Genomic DNA, 18,161 nt, shown 5'->3' with positions numbered 1-18,161 from the left:
CAGAAATGCACGAGGTACTCCAGGTGCGGCCTCACCAGTACCCTGCATAGTTGCAGTATGACCTCCGTGCTCTTGAATTCAATCCTTCTAGCAATGAAGGCCAACATTACGTTTGTCTTCTTAGTAACCTTTTGCGATTCATGCAGAAGCACTCCCAACTCTGCACAACAGAACAAGAAGCACTCTGCACAACAGCATGCTGCAACCTTTCAGCATTTACATAATAATCTGCTCTTCTATTATTCCTTCCAAAGTGGATGATCTCGCATTTAACCTATCTATATCCCTTTGCAGACTCTCTGCATCCTCTACACAAGTTGCTTTTCCACTCAGCTTATATAGGCACGTGTTAGTATCAAGACCATGGATTTGCGCCTTGGAAAGTTTCCAGGGCACAGGCCTGGGCAGGGTTGTATGGAAGACCGGCAGTTGCACATGCTGCAAGTCTCCCCTCTCCATGCCACCGATGCTGTCCAAGGGAAGGGCAAGAGCCAATACAGCTAGGCACTGGTGTCATCGCACAGCAATGAGTGGTTAAGTGCCTTGCTCAAGGACACAACGTGCTACCTTAGCTGAGGCTCGAACTAGTGACCTTCAGATCACTAGACCAACACCTTAACCATTTGGCCAGGCACCAACACACTCAGTTTAGTGTCTTCAGCAAATTTTGCTATGCTGCACTCAGTCCCCTTTTCCAAATCATCAATGTAAATGGTAAACAGCTGCAGGCCCAGCACCGACCCCCATGGCATCCCACTCACCACCGACTGCCAACCAGAGAAATACCTACGTGATCACTGATCAGAGTTACTTTCCCAGTGCTGTCTGCAAGGAGTTTATATGCTCTCCTCGTGACCATGTGGGTCTCCTCTGGGTGCACTGGTATCCTCCCACATTCCAAAGACATGATAGTGTGGGGGCTAGAGAGTTGTCAGCATGCTATCTTGGCACCAGATGCATAGCAACATTTGTGAGCTGCCCCAGCGCAATCCTCGTGGAATTGATTTGCCACAAACAACACATTTCACGTAGGTTTGGCTGGATATGTCACAAATAAAACTAATCTTTAAATATTTATCAAATGTTATGAAAGCCAGTAAAGGTAAATCAACCAATTCAGAATTAAACAGCATGCTGTACATCATGTGTTGCATAGTGGAAAATAAACAATTTACACTTACAGATCTAATTTAGTAGGCTAAATAAAGTTGGCATTTCATAAACAAAATAAATAAAAATACTGTCCTAAGCAGGCTGCTTATTTCTTTATGTAAAGAGGGTTTCTTCTTTTTTGTTAACTAGCAGGAATGCTAATTTACTGATAACGAGAATGGTATTCCTTTGTAAACCAAATGGGGATTAATGTTCTTTCTTCTGAGTCTGTAAGCTTTTGTTGACGGGCTTTTGGGCAGATCGGCGCGAGGGGGTCGAGAGAGAGGACGCAATGCTCTAAGCTGGGCGAGGATCTGACCCCAAAGGGGGGTCCGAGGCCGGGAGATTCTCCGAGGAGGGGGGGGATGAAGCTAGATGTGCTTGGTTGACCACTCGGAGGGTCCTGAGCTGTTTGGAGAGTCCGAGGAGTTTGGAGGGTCCTGAGCTGCGAGTCGAGGAGTTCGGAGGGGATCGAATGGTGGCCAGAAGACTTCAGAAATTGAGCTCCAACGGCTGTGCACGAAGTGGTTTGGACTTTGATAAGTTTGGCGCCTTTTCTTTAATTTTCTCTTCATATATACTGTATCGTTATTAATCACTTAGTTATAGTAACCTTTATAAATTGTACTCGTTTAATCACATATGGTGTACTGTCTGTTTTTGGGCGAGGCGGGGACATCACACAGCATCCACACCAGCTGATTACCCAGTTTGGCGGGGCCGAAGGCTGCTCCCCCTAGACGAAATGAGCTGAGCGAGCCTGAGGCGACCCAGGGGGTTACATTGTGGGGTGCTCGTCCGGGATTGATTTCTGTGGAAGCTGTGTGATCACCCTCTTTAAATTGTGTCTGCGGCGAAGAGCTGGTGTGCCTTTGTGGGTGTGCGATTGCTGGTTATTGCGGTGTGTGTGTTGGGTGGGGTGGTTGCTGTTGGCTGACGAAATGGTGGTGGGACCATGGGTTGTCGGTACTGTTTGGAGATTGAGGAGTGACAGGTTGGGATGTTTCAGCAGTGGTGGGCTCCGCCCAGTTATTGGAATAATGTCCAGCCCTAAAGGGGCGGAGGCGTGGGCGGAGCGGACCTCTCAGTTGTTGGGTGAGTGGCAGTGCTTGGCTGAGGAAAAGCGACAGGGACGGGCTGGTGACTTTGTTAGAACTGTCGGGCGCAATTACCTCGAAGTGACCGCTGCCAGTTCTGGGAAAGTGTGGGAAAATGCGTGTGGTTTGACTGGAAGTCAAATGCCACAGCTGGAGGGCTTATCATATCCATGGCAGGAGATTGGTGGGAAGTTTTTAGGGTATCCCTTTTTGCCTAGGGGGGCAGATAAATTGCTTGTGGTGCAAAGGGGATCTGTCAAGGGGATCAGTTGTTCCGTTGATTCGAGAGGTGTCGGGAAACTTAGAGGAGTCCCAGTGGGGGAACAGCTTGGGGTCTCTGGGGGAGCACGTTCCCAGCAATGTACCAAGGAACTCCCGAAAGGAGCAGACTCTATTCCTGAAGGCTTAGAGGGGCCATGCGCACAGGTGTTGTTACGGATGGATGGAAGTCAAGTTAAAGCCATCCTCGGCACCGGGGCGCCGGTTAAGTTGCTGTACAGTTTGTTTCATAACCGTTATTGGAAGCATTTACCCTTGACGACATTGAGGACTGGAGATTCGGGGTACCAGTGCCGGTGATTATCCAGACGACGGTTGTTGGTCAGTGAAAATGGAGTTCTTAGAGGCAAATGTGGAGGAGACTGAAGTTCATGAATTATTAATGCTGATGTGTCCGGACACTGTTCAGACGGGCAGCGTTTCAGTTTTGGAGAGAACCAATATCCTGCTGGTGCGCTTGGGGGCCTGCCCGGAGGAGGCGGGTGAGCGCTGTTTGGAGGCATTGTCGATGCACCCAGGGTTTCGAGCTGCTTGTGCGGACGTGTGTAGCAGCATTGGGCTGATAACGAATTCAAACAAGAGCCAGTGGTGGTACGGCCTGGGGGAAGTATCTGATGGTGAGACCCTCTTCGTGGACGCTGCGAAATACCACAAGGGAGGGGAGTTGACTGCTGAAGACACCTCGGAGAGAGAGAGGTTGCGGCGACTGGCCCCTACAGCCGTGGAAGATGTAGGCAGCGTGTGTATGGATTATATTGTGTTGAAGAGGTGCACTGTCAGTGACCAGAATATGGCCCTGAGGGACAGAGAGGCGATGGCCTGTCTGAGTGGTGTGAAGTGGTTTAAGGTGCTGGATCTGAGAAGTGGATGTTGCCAGATCCCGATGAGTGGGGCCAACAAGGAGAAGACGCCCATTATAAATTCCCTAGGAGTCTTCGGGTCCGAAAAGATGCCACAGGGCATATCTGGAGCCCTTGCAACCTTCCTGCGGGGCAGGTGGAAGACCATAGGGGATGTGGAGGCGTTTGGAGTTTTGGTGTATGTGGATGATCTCTTAGTGTTTGGATTTGCCTTAGGAGAATATGAAGTGAGGTCGTTGCAGGAGCAGCTGAGAACTACTGAGTTAAAGTGTTTTCGGGACACGTGCCAGGGCTGGCGAAGGTCGCAGCTCGTGAGTGACTGTCTCTACGGAATCAAGTTTGAAATGAAGACGGAGAGACTGGAGAAAGTGATCTGGAACCATTCGGAAGACTTACAAGTTGGAGAGAATGAAGAAAGTTGTCTGACTGAGGGTAATAGCAAACTGAGAACCCGGAGAGGGGAGTTTGCGGAGGTGAAGAAATTACAGACGAATCTCAGCAGAGAGAAGCGGAAGCTTGAAGGGAACCTGAAGATGACCATCCACAGTTCAAATGAAGTGCAAAACCTGAAAGTTGATCTGGAAGAAGTCATGAGGAAGAAAAAGCTGGAGAGAAGTGCAGTGAATACTGAACAGGAGGCTGAAGAGACTGCGGGAGCAGTGCAGGCCACGTGTTTCCGTTTGGAGAAGATCAAACAGCAGCTACCGATCACAGGAATGAGGAAGAATACAGATTCGATGGATGATGTGCTGGATGTGTGGTACATGCTGCCTTTTGCTGACTTTCCCTCGATTGAGGAAGAGACCTTTGGCCCTTCTCCCATTGAGTCAGGTGTAGCTGGGAGGGTTAGCTGTGTGCAGTGTGGGGCATGAGTGAGAGGTTGAGAGAGGAGTTGGTAGTGGGCCCAAGGTATCCCCAGTTGTGTCCGAGCCTGAAGGGTTTAGGTGAGGGGGTACGGAGGCCTCAGAAGGGTTAGGGAACTCCCAGATAGTTGGCCTAAGTAGCGCCTGAGGAACAGGGCGTGAGGGTTACTGTGTGGGGAGGAGATGTCACTGCTTGTGTTTGGGTTACAGTGTGTTGGCAGGAAAGGTGGCGAGTTATTTAGTAGTCATGAAGACATGACTTTTATTTGGTGGAGGGAGAGTGTAAAGAGGGTTTCTTCTTTTTTGTTAACTAGCAGGAATGCTAATTTACTGATAACAAGAATAGTATTCCTTTGTAAACCAAATGGGGATTAATGTTCTTTCTTCTGAGTCTGTAAGCTTTTGTTGACGGGCTTTTGGGCAGATCGGCGCGAGGGGGTCGAGAGAGAGGACGCAATGCTCTAAGCTGGGCGAGGATCAGACCCCAAAGGGGGGTCCGAGGCCGGGAGATTCTCCGAGGGGGGGGGGGATGAAGCTCGATGTGCTTGGTTGACCACTCGGAGGGTCCTGAGCTGTTTGGAGAGTCCGAGGAGTTCGGAGGGTCCTGAGCTGCGAGTCGAGGAGTTCGGAGGGGATCGAATGGTGGCCAGAAGACTTCAGAAATTGAGCTCCAACGGCTGTGCACGAAGTGGTTTGGACTTTGATAAGTTTGGCGCCTTTTCTTTAATTTTCTCTTCATATATACTGTATCGTTATTAATCACTTAGTTATAGTAACCTTTATAAATTGTACTCATTTAATCGCATATGGTGTACTGTCTGTTTTTGGGCGAGGCGGGGACATCACACAGCAACCACACCAGCTGATTACCCAGTTTGGCGGGGCCGAAGGCTGCTCCCCCTAGACGAAATGAGCTGAGCGAGCCTGAGGCGACCCAGGGGGTTACATTTAATTACTTGAAAGGTCCCAAAATAAAAGTCAACAATGAAATTGCAGATATATTCCATAGATTTTTATGATGATTAAAATGAAAATGATTTTCCCATCATTCTTTCTGAGATGAGGTGCACCCAATGTATTCCTCACAGTATAAAGAGCAGAACTATGACATAAAAGACTGCCTTCCCACACAAAGAAGAGTAAACATGCAATGCAAATGAAATGCTGAGGAGGCAGTTGACCCAGTACTGACAGATTCAAAGCTGCATAAATTTTTATAACAAGGATCACTGAAGAAAACTAGATCAACCATTGACTTGCACAAATGTATTTCTGTGAACTTGGATCACAGCCATTTACTTTAACAATGAAGGCTATCATTCAAGTATAAGAATGCTTAGGAAGGCAAATGGTATATTAACCTTTACTATGAAGTTTGGTTACAGGAGTAATGAAGATTTATTGCAATTACAAAGGATCTTGAGGAGGCCACACTTAGAGTGCTATGTACAGTTTTGGCCAGTGAAGATTCACCAAAGTGGTTTCAAGAATGGCAGGATTGCTGAATGAGAAGAAATTTAATAGGCTGGGACTATATTCTTTAAAGTTTAGAAGAACTAGAGGAGATTAATAATATATAGACAAAAATGTAAAACAAATCTAAAAGATGATGTCAAATGCTTTTTTTAGATATATAAAGAGTATAATAGAGACAACAGTAGATATCAGACCACTGAAATATCATGCTGGAAAAGTAGTAATGGGGAACAAAGAAGTGTCAGATGAACTTATTAAGTATTTTATGTCACTAGCAGTATGCCAGAAAGTCCAGTGTCAGGGGCAGATGTGAGCATAATTACTATTACTAAGGAGAAGGTGCCTAGAAAGCTGAAAGATCTGAAGGTAGATAAGTAACTTGGACCAGATGGACTACACCCTGGGTTCTGAAAAAGAAGGCTGAAGAGACTGTGGATGCATTAGTAATGATCTTTCAAGAATCACTAGATTCTGGAATGGTTCCAGAGGACTGGAAAATTGCTAATGTCATTCCACTCTTTAAGAAGGGAGTGAGGCAAGAGAAAGGAAATTATAAGCCAGTTAGCCTGACTTCAGTGGATAGGAAGTTGTTGGACTCCATTAAAGATGAGGTTTTACTTGGAGTAAAATAAAATAAGCCAAGGTCAGCATAGATTCCCTAAGGGGAAATCCTGCCTGAAAAATCTGTTGGAATTCTTTGAGGACTTAAAAGGTAGTATAGACAAAGAGAGTCAGTGGATATTGTTTATTTGAATTTTGCTGGATATGAAACTGCTTAAGATACAAACTCATGGTTTTACAGGGAAGATACTAGCACAGATAGAAGATTGCTTGATTGGCAGGAGGCAGAAAGTGGGAATAAAATGTGCCTTTTCTGGTTGGCTACCAGTCAATAGCAGTGTTCCATTGTGGTCAGTATTGGGACAGCTTTTTTCACATTTTATATCAATGATGATGGAATTGACAGCTTTGTGGCCAAGTTTGCAGACCATATGAAGATAGGTGAAGGGGCAAGTACTGTTGAAGAAGCAGGGAGTCTGCAAAAAGATTTGAACAGATTGGGAGATAGGGTAAAGAACTGACAGATGCAATATAGTGTAAAGATGTGAATGGTCCTGCACTTTGATAGTAGGAATAAAAGCATAAACTATTTTCTAAATGGGGAGAAAATTCAAAAAAATCAGATGTGGAAAATAATTATAAAGTTAAGATTAATTTACAATTAAATGCTATTGTCAAGCTTGACTAGCTAGATAATGCTCAAGACCTGGGTCATGAGGGTGACGGGATAGAAGCAAACGCTGCCTTGCTTGTGCAACCTAACAATAGCCAGGCATAGATCATGCCAGCAATGAGGTATTGTTAACCTTTTCTAAGATTGTCTAGCAAGTAGCAAATTAAGGAATTGACTATAGACACGTATCTCTAACTTTGTGCATTGTATGGGAATGTTAGTAAACTTGCTGATTTCTAACAAATGCTTTGGAAATCGCTGACCAAGTATGTTTAGTTGTTGGCTATTGTCCAAAATCTACTGTACAAATTTAAGATGTAACTTGATATTGTTGAAGTCATAAGACAGCAGCTTCCCATGATCACACAACAAAGGGTTAACCATATAAGGAGGTCTGTGTCTTTATTTCTGTCTTCTAACAGAGGGAAGTACCTTATAGTGATTAGCAACAAAATTCTTTTACAGTAAATCAGAGGTGTAAGGGCACTTGGGAGCCCTTGTGCAGGATTCCCCAAAGATTAATTTGCAGGTTCAAGACACTTTTATTGTCATTTCGACCATAACTGCTGGTACAGTACACAGTAAAAACAGGGTGTTTTTTAGGTCCCTGGTGCTACATGAAACAGTACAAAAACTGCACTGAACTTGAGTCAGTGGTAAGGAAGGCAAATGCAATGTTAACATTCATTTCAAGAGGGCTGGAATACAAGAACAAAGATGCAATGTTGAGGCTTAATAAGGCACTTGGAGACTACACAAGGAGCTTTAGGCCCCTTATCTAAGAAAAGATGTGCTGGCAGTGGAGAAGATCCAGAGATGGTTCACATAAATAACTCCAGGAATGAAAGAGCTAACAAATGAGGAGCATTTGAGGAGGGTCTGTACTCACTGGAGTTTAGAAGAATGAAGGTGGATCTCATTAGAACCTAACAAATATTTAAAGGCCTGGATAGAGTGGATATGAGAGGATAGTTTCTACAGTGCAGGACTTGAAAACCAGAGGGCACAGCCTCAGGAAAGAGGGATAACCATTCAGAAAGGAGAGAAGGAGGAATTTCATTACCAGAGGGTGGCGAATCTGTGGAATTTATTGCTATGAACAGCTGTGGAGGCCAAATCATTGCATATATTTAAAGTGGAGGTTGATAGCTTCTTGATTAGCCAGGACATCAAAGGTTAAGGAAAAAGACAGAAGAATGGGGTTGAGAAGGATAATTAATCAGCCATGATGGAATGGTGGAACAAGCTTGATGGGCCAATTAGCCTAAATCTGCTCCTATATCTTATGGTCTATCTCACCTATTCTATAAGAGCTTGACAAGCTGGATACCCGGAGGATGTTTCACTTAAGCTGATGAGCCCAGGCCCAGTTTAAGAATAAATAGTATCCCATTTAGGACTCAAATAAGAAGACTGTCCTTGTCAGGGATGATGAACGTTTGAAACTCTCCACCCTGGAGTTGTGGAAGCTGTGTTTTTTTTTTCCAAAATATACATCCGTAGATTGTTTTTCGAATTCAAATGATGAGAGAATTATGCTGGAAAATGGTGAAAAGGAAGAACACGCATGATCCCGATTAACCGCAAAACAGCTTTGAAAACTCACACAGCCTTCTGCTACTTCATTTGTTCTGAACTTGATTGTCTATTTAGTGGCAAATTTAGGGGAACACCAAGATGAATAAATTCCAACCTTCTACCTTTGTGATATTCACAAAAGGTAAACAAGGCAGTTTTTTCTTCCATCCCAAGTGTGTTCAAGAGCACTTCAAGTACTTTCCAAATATTACCACTATAAAAAAACAGCCAAACTTGAGCTCAATTGGAAGAAGGTCTTTGATGCAAAGAGATGGCACATACCTTTCAGTGCAACCCAGGTTTTAATACTGCAATAATTATTATACTACAAAATAAACCATCTCCCTGCTTTGCTACAGCTTCTTAAATATGTTTAGCTAGAAATTATTATGTTTCAATTGCCATGCCTGAGCAAGAAACATAATAGAAACTGTACCTGCCACAATTTAACTTCATTCCAGGATATGCCTGCAAGATTAGAAAGCAGAGCCACGTACAAAATATCTTTAACTGCAGAATAGGATATTTATATTTTCAGATTTATTAGCAAAGGACTATTTACACTATTTTAAATCTTGTATAAGGGTCATTCTGCAATGGTAGATATTTTTTTATATATAAATAGCTACTTGGTATTCACCACTATAAATATCTGATGTTCATTTTAAAATCAAGTTTACAATACTAAATGTTTTCTACCTCAAAACACATTGGATTATGGGGAATATTATTATTTTCTTAATTTTGAGTCAGAATATGACTTGAACAATTTTGTGATAATAGAATAAGGCAACCAACATTCCTAGAAGTTATAAACGGAATCATCCAAACTAAATCATGGATACTGGTCAGGAATAGACTGGATGAGCCTAATCCTCCTTCATTTGTAAATACTCAGGTCAAGTATACCCAAACCCAGACTGAGCAGAGATAAGCTAATTTAAACACAAAGATGCAGCATATGACTAAGTGGCTCATCACCAAGACAGGTACTGCATTTACCAGAAGATCCTTTGGGATAACTGATAATGACTTTAAATACTTTATTACAAATACCATCATTCATATTAATATCATCACTCCCACAATCCTAATTGAGAAGGTGCAGAACCTGGGCCTCTGTACCTCCCTCTGTAATTGGATCCTTGATTTGACAGACAGACATACTTACTTTATTGATCCCGAGGGAAACTGGGTTTCATTACACCCGCACCAAGAATAGTGAAGAAATATAGCAATATAAAACCATAAATAATTAAATAATAATAATAATAAGTTAATCATGCCAAGTGGAAAATAAGTCCAGGACCAGCCTATTGGCTCAGGGTGTCTGACACTCCGAGGGAGGAGTTGTAAAGTTTGATGGCCACAGGTAGGAATGACTTCCTATGACGCTCAGTGTTACATCTCGGTGGAATGAATCTCTGGCTGAATGTACTCCTGTGCCTAACCAGTACATTATGGAGTGGATGGGAGTCATTGTCCAAGATGGCATGCAACTTGGACAGCATCCTCTTTTCAGACACCATGGTCAGGGAGTCCAGTTCCACCCCCACAACATCACTGGCCTTATGAATGAGTTTGTTGATTCTGTTGGTGTATGCTACCCTCAGCCTGCTGTCCTAGCACACAACAGCAAACATGATAGCACTAGCCACCACAGACTCGTAGAACATCCTCAGCATCAGATTTCCTAACAGGAAGACCACAGTCTGTGCAGATTGGTGATAACATATGCTCTTCACTGATAATCACCATTAGCGCACCTCAGGGGTGTGTGCTTAGCCCACTGCTCGACTCTGTATACACATGACTGGGTGGCTAGATATAGCTCAAACACCATCTACAAATTGGCTGACAATACAACCATTGTTGGTAGAATCTCAGATGGTGATGAGGGGGGTTTACAGGAGTGAGATATGCCAACTAGTGGAATGGTGCTGTAGCAACAACCTGGCACTCAACGTCAGTAAGACAAAAGAGCTGACTGTGGACTTCAGGAAGGGTAAGACAAAGGAACATGTACCAATCCTCATAGAGGGATCAGAAGTAGAGTGAGTAGCTTTAAGTTCCTGGGTGTCAAGATCTCTGAGGATCTAACCTGGTCCCAGCATACAGATATAGTTATAAAGAAGGCAAGACAGCGGCTATACTTTATTAGGAGTTTGAAGTGATTTGGCATGTCAACAAATATACTCAAAAACTTCCATAGCTGCACCATGGAGAGCATTCTGACAGGCTGCATCACTGTTTGGTATGGAAGGGCTACTGCACAGAACTGAAAGCAGCAGAAGGTTGTAAATCTAGTTAGCTCCATTTTAGGCACTAGCCTACAAAGTATCCAGGACATCTTTAGGAAGTGGTGTCTCAGAAAGGCAGCGTCCATTATTAAAGACCTCCAGCACCCAGGGCATGCACTTTTTTCACTGTTACCATCAGGTAGGAGATACAGATGCCTGAAGGCATCAGCGATTCAGGGACAGCTTCTTCCCCTCTGCCATCCGATTCCCAAATAGACTTTGAAGCTTTGGACACTACCTCACTTTTTTTTAATATACAGTATTTCTGTTTTGCACATTTTTTTAGTAATCTATTTTGATTTACTTGTTTATTTATTATGTTTTATTTTATTTATTATTATTTTCTCTCTCTCCCTCTCTGCTAGATTATATATCACATTGAACTGCTGCTGGTAACTTAATAAATTTCATGTCACATGCTGGTGATAATAAACCTGATTCTGAAATAAAGTGATTTTGGATTCAATTTCAATAAAGGCACAACAATGGAGTAAACATCACTGAATACATACTTACAAAGGGAGTAATGAAGGTTAAAAAATAAAGTGTAACTGAGAAAAATTTGACAAAGCAAGCCAAATGTGAATTGCTTTAAGTCAGGAATAAGAACAGCGTCACTACTTGAAGAAAAAACTGGCAGAAGAAAAGTACATACAATACAAATTCTAAGGCTGAGAAACTATCACTTCTTGGTTTATAGTAAATTTTAATCAGAGGACCTTTGCTTGCACTTTGCATATGTATGCATGACAAGAGGGAAGGGATGAGATTTTTTAAGGAACTTTCTTGAACCAAAATTGCTGTCACTTATCTGTAAATATTCTCTGGATATAGCCACATGATTTTAATAGTTTAACTTGAATCCTATAACAATATTCTGTACATGTACAAAAATTAGGCCCTTTTATAAAAACAAAATTATCTCCATAAACTCATTTAGCTAACTTCTTTTCAATAAAGATACAACGTGCATTTAATATAACAAGAGTTTTCAGTACCTTCCTTCTTGACCAATAATTTGTTCTGCATCTCTTCTCTCTGGACTTCTGATTCGTGTTCGTTTTCCCATTTTTCTATCTTCAGTCTCATAGACCTCTTTACTAGATGTTCTTCCAGCTCTTGGCAGCTCAGCTCTATTCGCCATAGCTTCAGTAAAATGACTGTCTGTGCTTGTCACGGTACTTCCACTTGCTTCTGAATCCAAGGAACTCATTGATCCACTGATATGTGAATGGGAGCCATTGGATAGCACACTACTAGCAGATGGAAAGGGATCACTATATACTGGTGATGGACAACGAGGAATGCCACCTGGTTCCATACCATGCCTGCTCGAAGAACTACTGGAAGGTGAAAGAACACGCATCTCTTGTCTCTGCTGGTCAAGAGGTGTCACTGTTCCTCTATCCATCTCATCGCCGTTAACAGAACTATGGTCAGACATAACCTCAAGGGGACGGACATCACCTATTTAAAAAAAAATGTAAATCATATTACTGAAAATATTTTCTAGCTAAGTATTTGGGTATTTCAAAAGGAATGACATGCTCATTAAAAACCTGGTTGCTTTACAGCTTTTGGATCCAGCTAAAAGCCACATATTATTAACAGTAAAAATGTACAGTATAATATTTATGTGGAATTGTTAATGTTTAACAGCTGTTTCTAAAATTCATATTGTACTTTATAATTTAAAAAACAGAAACAATGGTAAATATTATGGGAGTCCTATGTTGCTAAATAGTGGCAGTATTTATGTATTAAATTAGGAGGCTTTGAAAACCACAGTAATGCTCAACAATCACGCAATCAAATACCTTACACAACTATTTTAAAAGAAAACAGATTTAGGATTTAATTTGAGCATATTTATCGCATGTACATCAAAACATACATCAATTGTATCGATGACCAACACAGTCTGAAGATTGTGCTGACAGCAGTTTGTTGAGAGCACCATGCTTCTGGTACTAACACAATTTGCCCACTTTTGAACTCATCAACTCTAACCACATGTCTTTGGGATGTGGGAGGAAATAAGACACCCGGAAGAAACCCATGCAGTTATAGGGACAATGTAAAAACTCCTCACAGACAGTGGCATAAACTCCTTATAGAACATCAATGAGTGACTGCTTGCTCCATAAAGTGTTGCGCTTACTGCTATGCCACCTCAAATGTGCACAATGTCCTTAATAGCAACAAGAGGAAGCGGAGCAAAGTTAAGATGGCACTAAATGGAGACTCCTTTGCTTGCAACTTCAGAAACAGCTCTATTTCCATTTTTAATATCTTTATTCTTCCTTTTCAGGATTCTTTTGAAGACCCTGACCTGGAGTTATGCACTTACTTCGGTTCTTTGCGGAATGGGACCTGTTCTTGGGGTTTCAGGACTACCCGTTGTTCAGCACGCCAAGGATTCAGCCTGAGAGTCTGGCTCAGATTTGGAAGCCTAAGATCTCGGAGCTCTGGAGACAGGCGGAACGAGGGTCGGTGTCATAGCAAGGAGAACCATGTGTTGTTGGGGGTAGTCGGAAAATCTACTGCTGTGTGCCCAAAGACCTGGGATCTTTGAGATCTTTGGGAACAGAGCTCAGAAAAAGACGTAACTGACTTTTAACCGCAAACGAGCAAATTGTTTGTTATATCTCCCCACTCGCTGGGAAAAATGGAAACACCTCCTTCTCCCTTATTAGGGAGAGAGAGAGAGCCAGTGGGATGTCGAATCTCTGTTTTTATGGATGTTTGCAAAGAAAAAGCATTTCAGGATGCATATTGTATACATTTCTCTGACATTAAATTGGACCTTTGAACCTCTGAGAATGAGTCTAGAGATTGTAAAGGTATGAACTACATCAAGAAATAATACCAATTTTCTCAAAAATGTGTGCATCCAGTTTGTTTATCATCCATTCTGACTGAAGCAGCTCACTTTATTTCTTTAGAGGTGATACTAATATGGTTCTTGGGGAAAAAAGGATCTGCAAGATATTTTGAATTAAATAATGGTAAATTAGGATGACTTAGAATCATAAGGAGTTTTTCATTGGTTGTGAACACATCCAGGGATAAGTATAGGGCTGAACCACGGCTCTAATGTTCATGTCTGCTCAGAATCCATGCAGGGGATTAGAAGAATGATGTTCTAGCCATTGACATAATTGGGTTCTTGAATATATCTTAGAGATAAATATTTGACATAGTTAATGATTAATTCCAGTATTCTACTTAAACCACTGTAACGATGCTGGTCTGAGTTTGGAATAGCTTGAGTTCAGTGATGAAGCCAAGCCCTGCTAGGTTTACTCTAGCTACAGTAAAGTCAAAACAGAAGATATTAATAACTGGAATTATAATGGAAGGGGCAAAAATTATGCAGGAAAAGACCAACTTGACTTTATCTTTACCATGTTACATTTAGAAAAATGAACAATGATGTCTATGAAAGTAAAATGCTCTTCAGGTTGACACATCAATTATTGATATCCACGTCATAACAGCACAATTTTGAAAACTGTAATAATTCTAAGTATTATGGAGGTTGTATGTTGCTGAACACTGGCAGTGCTGACACATTAATCTGTAAAGTTTCAGATAGATATGCTAAATATTTACATGGGATAAGAAAAAGAGGTAGGGGAAGGATTGGGCAATCAAATATTCTAGTATTCTTCCTAAAAGAAAATCTAAATGCATAGTCATAAACAAATGATTCTGCCGACGCTGGAGGAATTCAGAAGGTTGGGCAGCATCTATGCAGAGAAATAAACAAAATGCTGGTGGAACACAGCAGGCCAGGCAGCATCTATAAGGAGAAGCACTGTCCACGTTTCGGGCCGAGACGTCGACAGTGCTTCTCCCTATAGATGCTGCCTGGCCTGCTGTGTTCCACTAGCATTGTGTGTGTGTTGTTTGAATTTCCAGCATCTGCAGATTCCCTCGTGTTTGCAAAGAAATAAACAGTTGACTTTTCAGCCAGAGACTCTTAATCAGGATGAGATGCTGTGTGTGTGCTGCTATAAATGGATGAAGACTGCAAACATTCAAAAATCAAGTAAACTTTCTATGTTGAAATGTGAAATAAAAACAAAGTGCTGGAACTTCTCTGTGGGCATGATTGAAGAGATATTTGTCCTATTCATCTCTTCCCACTTTCTCTGCAACATATGACTTGCATTCTCTTTCCCAGTTTTGACAAAGGTTCTTAAACCCATTCCTCTTTCAGTAAACACTGCCTGACCTGATTTTTATTTCCAATGTTTTATTTCAGATTTCCAACATCTGTAGGTTTTTCATTTTGAAACATAATTTAGGGTCTTCACAGGGTAGGTGTGGAGTTGATGTTTTCTTGTACTCAATCTTAACCCAAGAGGTTGGAAATTCAGGATTGGGAGGCAATTACTGAAGTGTGCAAACCCACTTACCCTCACCAAGGGAAAACAATCCCCCAGGAGAGCCACCATCAGGAAGAGACCAACTGTGAGCTGCCTCTGCTTCTCTGCTTTGCAGTTCCTCCTGCCACAAGCTAGATCGTGAATCTGGTATCTTCTCTGGATCCGGGATTCCTGAACCTGTTACTGCCACTTTAGCTGGCCCAGGCTCCTAGAGTAGGAAAGAAAAAGAAAAACACATTATTAGAACTACAGTGGATTCTGGTTAATTGGAATACCCCAGGACCAATACATTTTGGTCCAATGAAACAGCTGCCCCAATTACCCAATGTTTCATGGAAATAGTTAAAAAAGTATAAAAAAGACAAACTAGCTTTTAATTGAGTAACAAATTATTAAAATGAATTACAGAACGAATTAAAGTACTACCAATACTACCACAGTACTATAAAACTAAGTATTATCAGCAGAGCAATCCATACAGTGTACACTGCCATATTCTTTATTGATTGTAAATGAACTAAATCAGTGCATTTAGTACAGACTGCCTTCATACAATGCTTTCAACAATTGCATCCTCCAAATGTTCATTTTCATTGTGACATTCAAGATGATTGTTGATACCTTCATAATTCCTAATTTGAATAGTGAGATTGTCTTTTTTTTCACTCCCAGCAGTTTCTGGCATCTCCAAGCCTCAATGCTTGAAACTGCAAGGAGCAAAACAGTTCTGAATTGTCTGACTGCTTATTTCTATTACTACTTTTGAACACAAGCACACACAACTGATGGATATTTAAAAACTGTTCGCTCTAAGCACAGTGTAGTGTCAAATGGTCATGCTAGATAGAAACTGTTCAGCAACATTCTCTTGTCCCAATTAAGCGGCACAGTGAATCTCAAACAACACACACAAAATGCTGGTGGAACGAAGCAGGCCATGCAGCATTTATAGGAAGAAGCATTGTCGACGTTTCGAGCCGAGACCCTTCGTCAAGACTCAAAGGGTCACGGCCCAAAACATCGACAGTGCTTCTTCCTATAGATGCTGCCTGGCCTGCTGTGTTTCACCAGCATTTTGTGTGTGTTGCTTGAATTTCCAGCATCTGCAGATTTCCTCGTGTTTGCATAGTGAATCTCAGTTATTTTCTCGATTCATTTTTGTTCTTTAAGAGTTGTTCCAAATAAGCAGCTGCCCAATTAACCAACAACTCAATTAAGCAGAATCCACTGTATATTGGTTAAATGGTCTAATGTCTTGGTAAAAGGAATTAAATTCTGGCATTGATGTGTTAATGGGACAATCAGGCTTTGATCCTGAAAAAACAGTCCATCAGAAAAGGAGAAAATCCAAAAAACAATTGTCTCAAATTATTGTCCAGGTTTTAAGAAAACACCTGCACAAGTATAAAGCATGCATTATTACAGGTAGCTGTTTCTGTGAGAACTCTGCAATTTCTCACTATGTAAATAATTTACAACTTATCCAATTTGATAGACATTTAAAAATCATGTTTTCTCACATTCTTTATTTACCAGATGTTTTGACAGAAATGCTCTGTGGTTTACTTGTAGAATCCATAAAGATACACATAATGGGATCTGGTGAACTCAATTAATTTCAACATTCCCACCTACTACACAATTTCCTTCTTTTCTGGTTGTCAAGATGGAATGAGTTGTGTTCCACACGATTCGGATGAGAGCATCGGAAGCAGTTTAAAGAACTTACTAGAATACCACACAGAATGAGTTGAGGGTCTTATAGGAAAGTTGAACATTTAGTGGAATTCAGAAGCACATGAGGGAATCTGAAAAAAGAAAATCCTGAGAAGTGTCAACAGGATGGATGTGAAGGGGACATTTCTTCTCCTGGGTGATCTGGAACAAACAGTAACTGATTTAAAGTAAAAGATCACTTAGAGCAGGAGTTCCCAACTTGGATCCTTCAATTAATGGTAGGGGTCCACGGTATGAAAAAAGGTTGAGAACCCACGACTTAAGAGTTAGAAACAGGCCACTCAACTCAGTTGACCCATGCTACTCAAGATGCCCCATCCAAGCTACTCCCATTTGCCAGTGTTTGATCCAAAGACTTCTAAACATTTCCTATCTGTGCAACTTTTGAAGATTGTTATGTACCTGCCTTAACCATTTTCTCTGGCATTGATTTCAAGTAAATACCATCTTTTGGTTAAAATATTGTCCCTCAACTTCCCATTAATTCTTCCCCTTCTCACCTTAAACCTATGCCCTCTATTTCTGGATTCCCCAACCCTGTGAAAAGTGCATTTCCCCCTCATGATTCCATACACCTGTTAGAACAGCCTCAATCTCCTGTGATTTAAGGACTAAAGTCAAAGTCCAAAGTGAAATTTATTATCAGTGTATATACATGTTACCACATAAAACCCTGAGATTCTTTTTCCTGCAAGCATTCTTAGCAAATCTATAGAACAGTAACTGTAAACATGATCAATGAATTACAAACTGTGTAAATGCAAATATAAATAAATAGCAATAAATAATGAAAACATGAAATAACAACAGAGTTCTTAAAATGAAACCATTGGTTGTGGGAATACAAGAAATAAAATGAGTGTAGTTATCCCCTTTTGTTCTGGAGCCTGCTGGTTGAGGGGCAGCAACTGTCCTTGAACCTGGTGGTCGAGTCCTAGGGTATCTTCTACCTGATGGCAGCAGCGAGAAAAGAGCATGGCCTGGATGGTGAGGATCCTTGATGATGGATGCTACTTTTCCCCAGCAACGTTTCATGCAGATGTGCTCAATGATTGGGAAGGCTTTACCCATGATGTACTGGGCCAAATCCACTATTTTTTGTAGGATTTTCTGCTCAAAGACATTGGTGTTCCCATACCAGACCATAAGGCTGCCAGTTAGCACACTTTCCACCCAGAACTATAGAAGTCT

At 41.6% G+C, this 18,161-nt stretch overlaps 1 protein-coding gene across 3 annotated transcripts in view; it reads right to left on the bottom strand.

Moving 5' to 3' along the window:
- LOC132380184 (GRIP and coiled-coil domain-containing protein 2-like) overlaps positions 1–18,161 on the bottom strand; it is a 422,104-nt gene that overhangs the window by 204,714 nt on the left and 199,229 nt on the right. For all 3 annotated transcript variants that reach the window (XM_059948866.1, XM_059948868.1, XM_059948867.1), the window contains exons 6-7: positions 15,264–15,441; positions 11,838–12,306 (exon numbers count right to left, since the gene is read on the bottom strand). In XM_059948866.1, the coding sequence (XP_059804849.1) occupies positions 11,838–12,306; positions 15,264–15,441 (647 nt within the window). The remainder of the gene's footprint in view (positions 1–11,837; positions 12,307–15,263; positions 15,442–18,161) is intronic.

This window comes from Hypanus sabinus, chromosome 23 (genome assembly GCF_030144855.1).
Source record: "Hypanus sabinus isolate sHypSab1 chromosome 23, sHypSab1.hap1, whole genome shotgun sequence".
Lineage (NCBI taxonomy): Eukaryota > Metazoa > Chordata > Chondrichthyes > Myliobatiformes > Dasyatidae > Hypanus > Hypanus sabinus.
The sequence above is the reverse complement of the archived record's forward strand: the minus strand, read 5'-3'. Positions and strand labels throughout refer to the sequence as shown.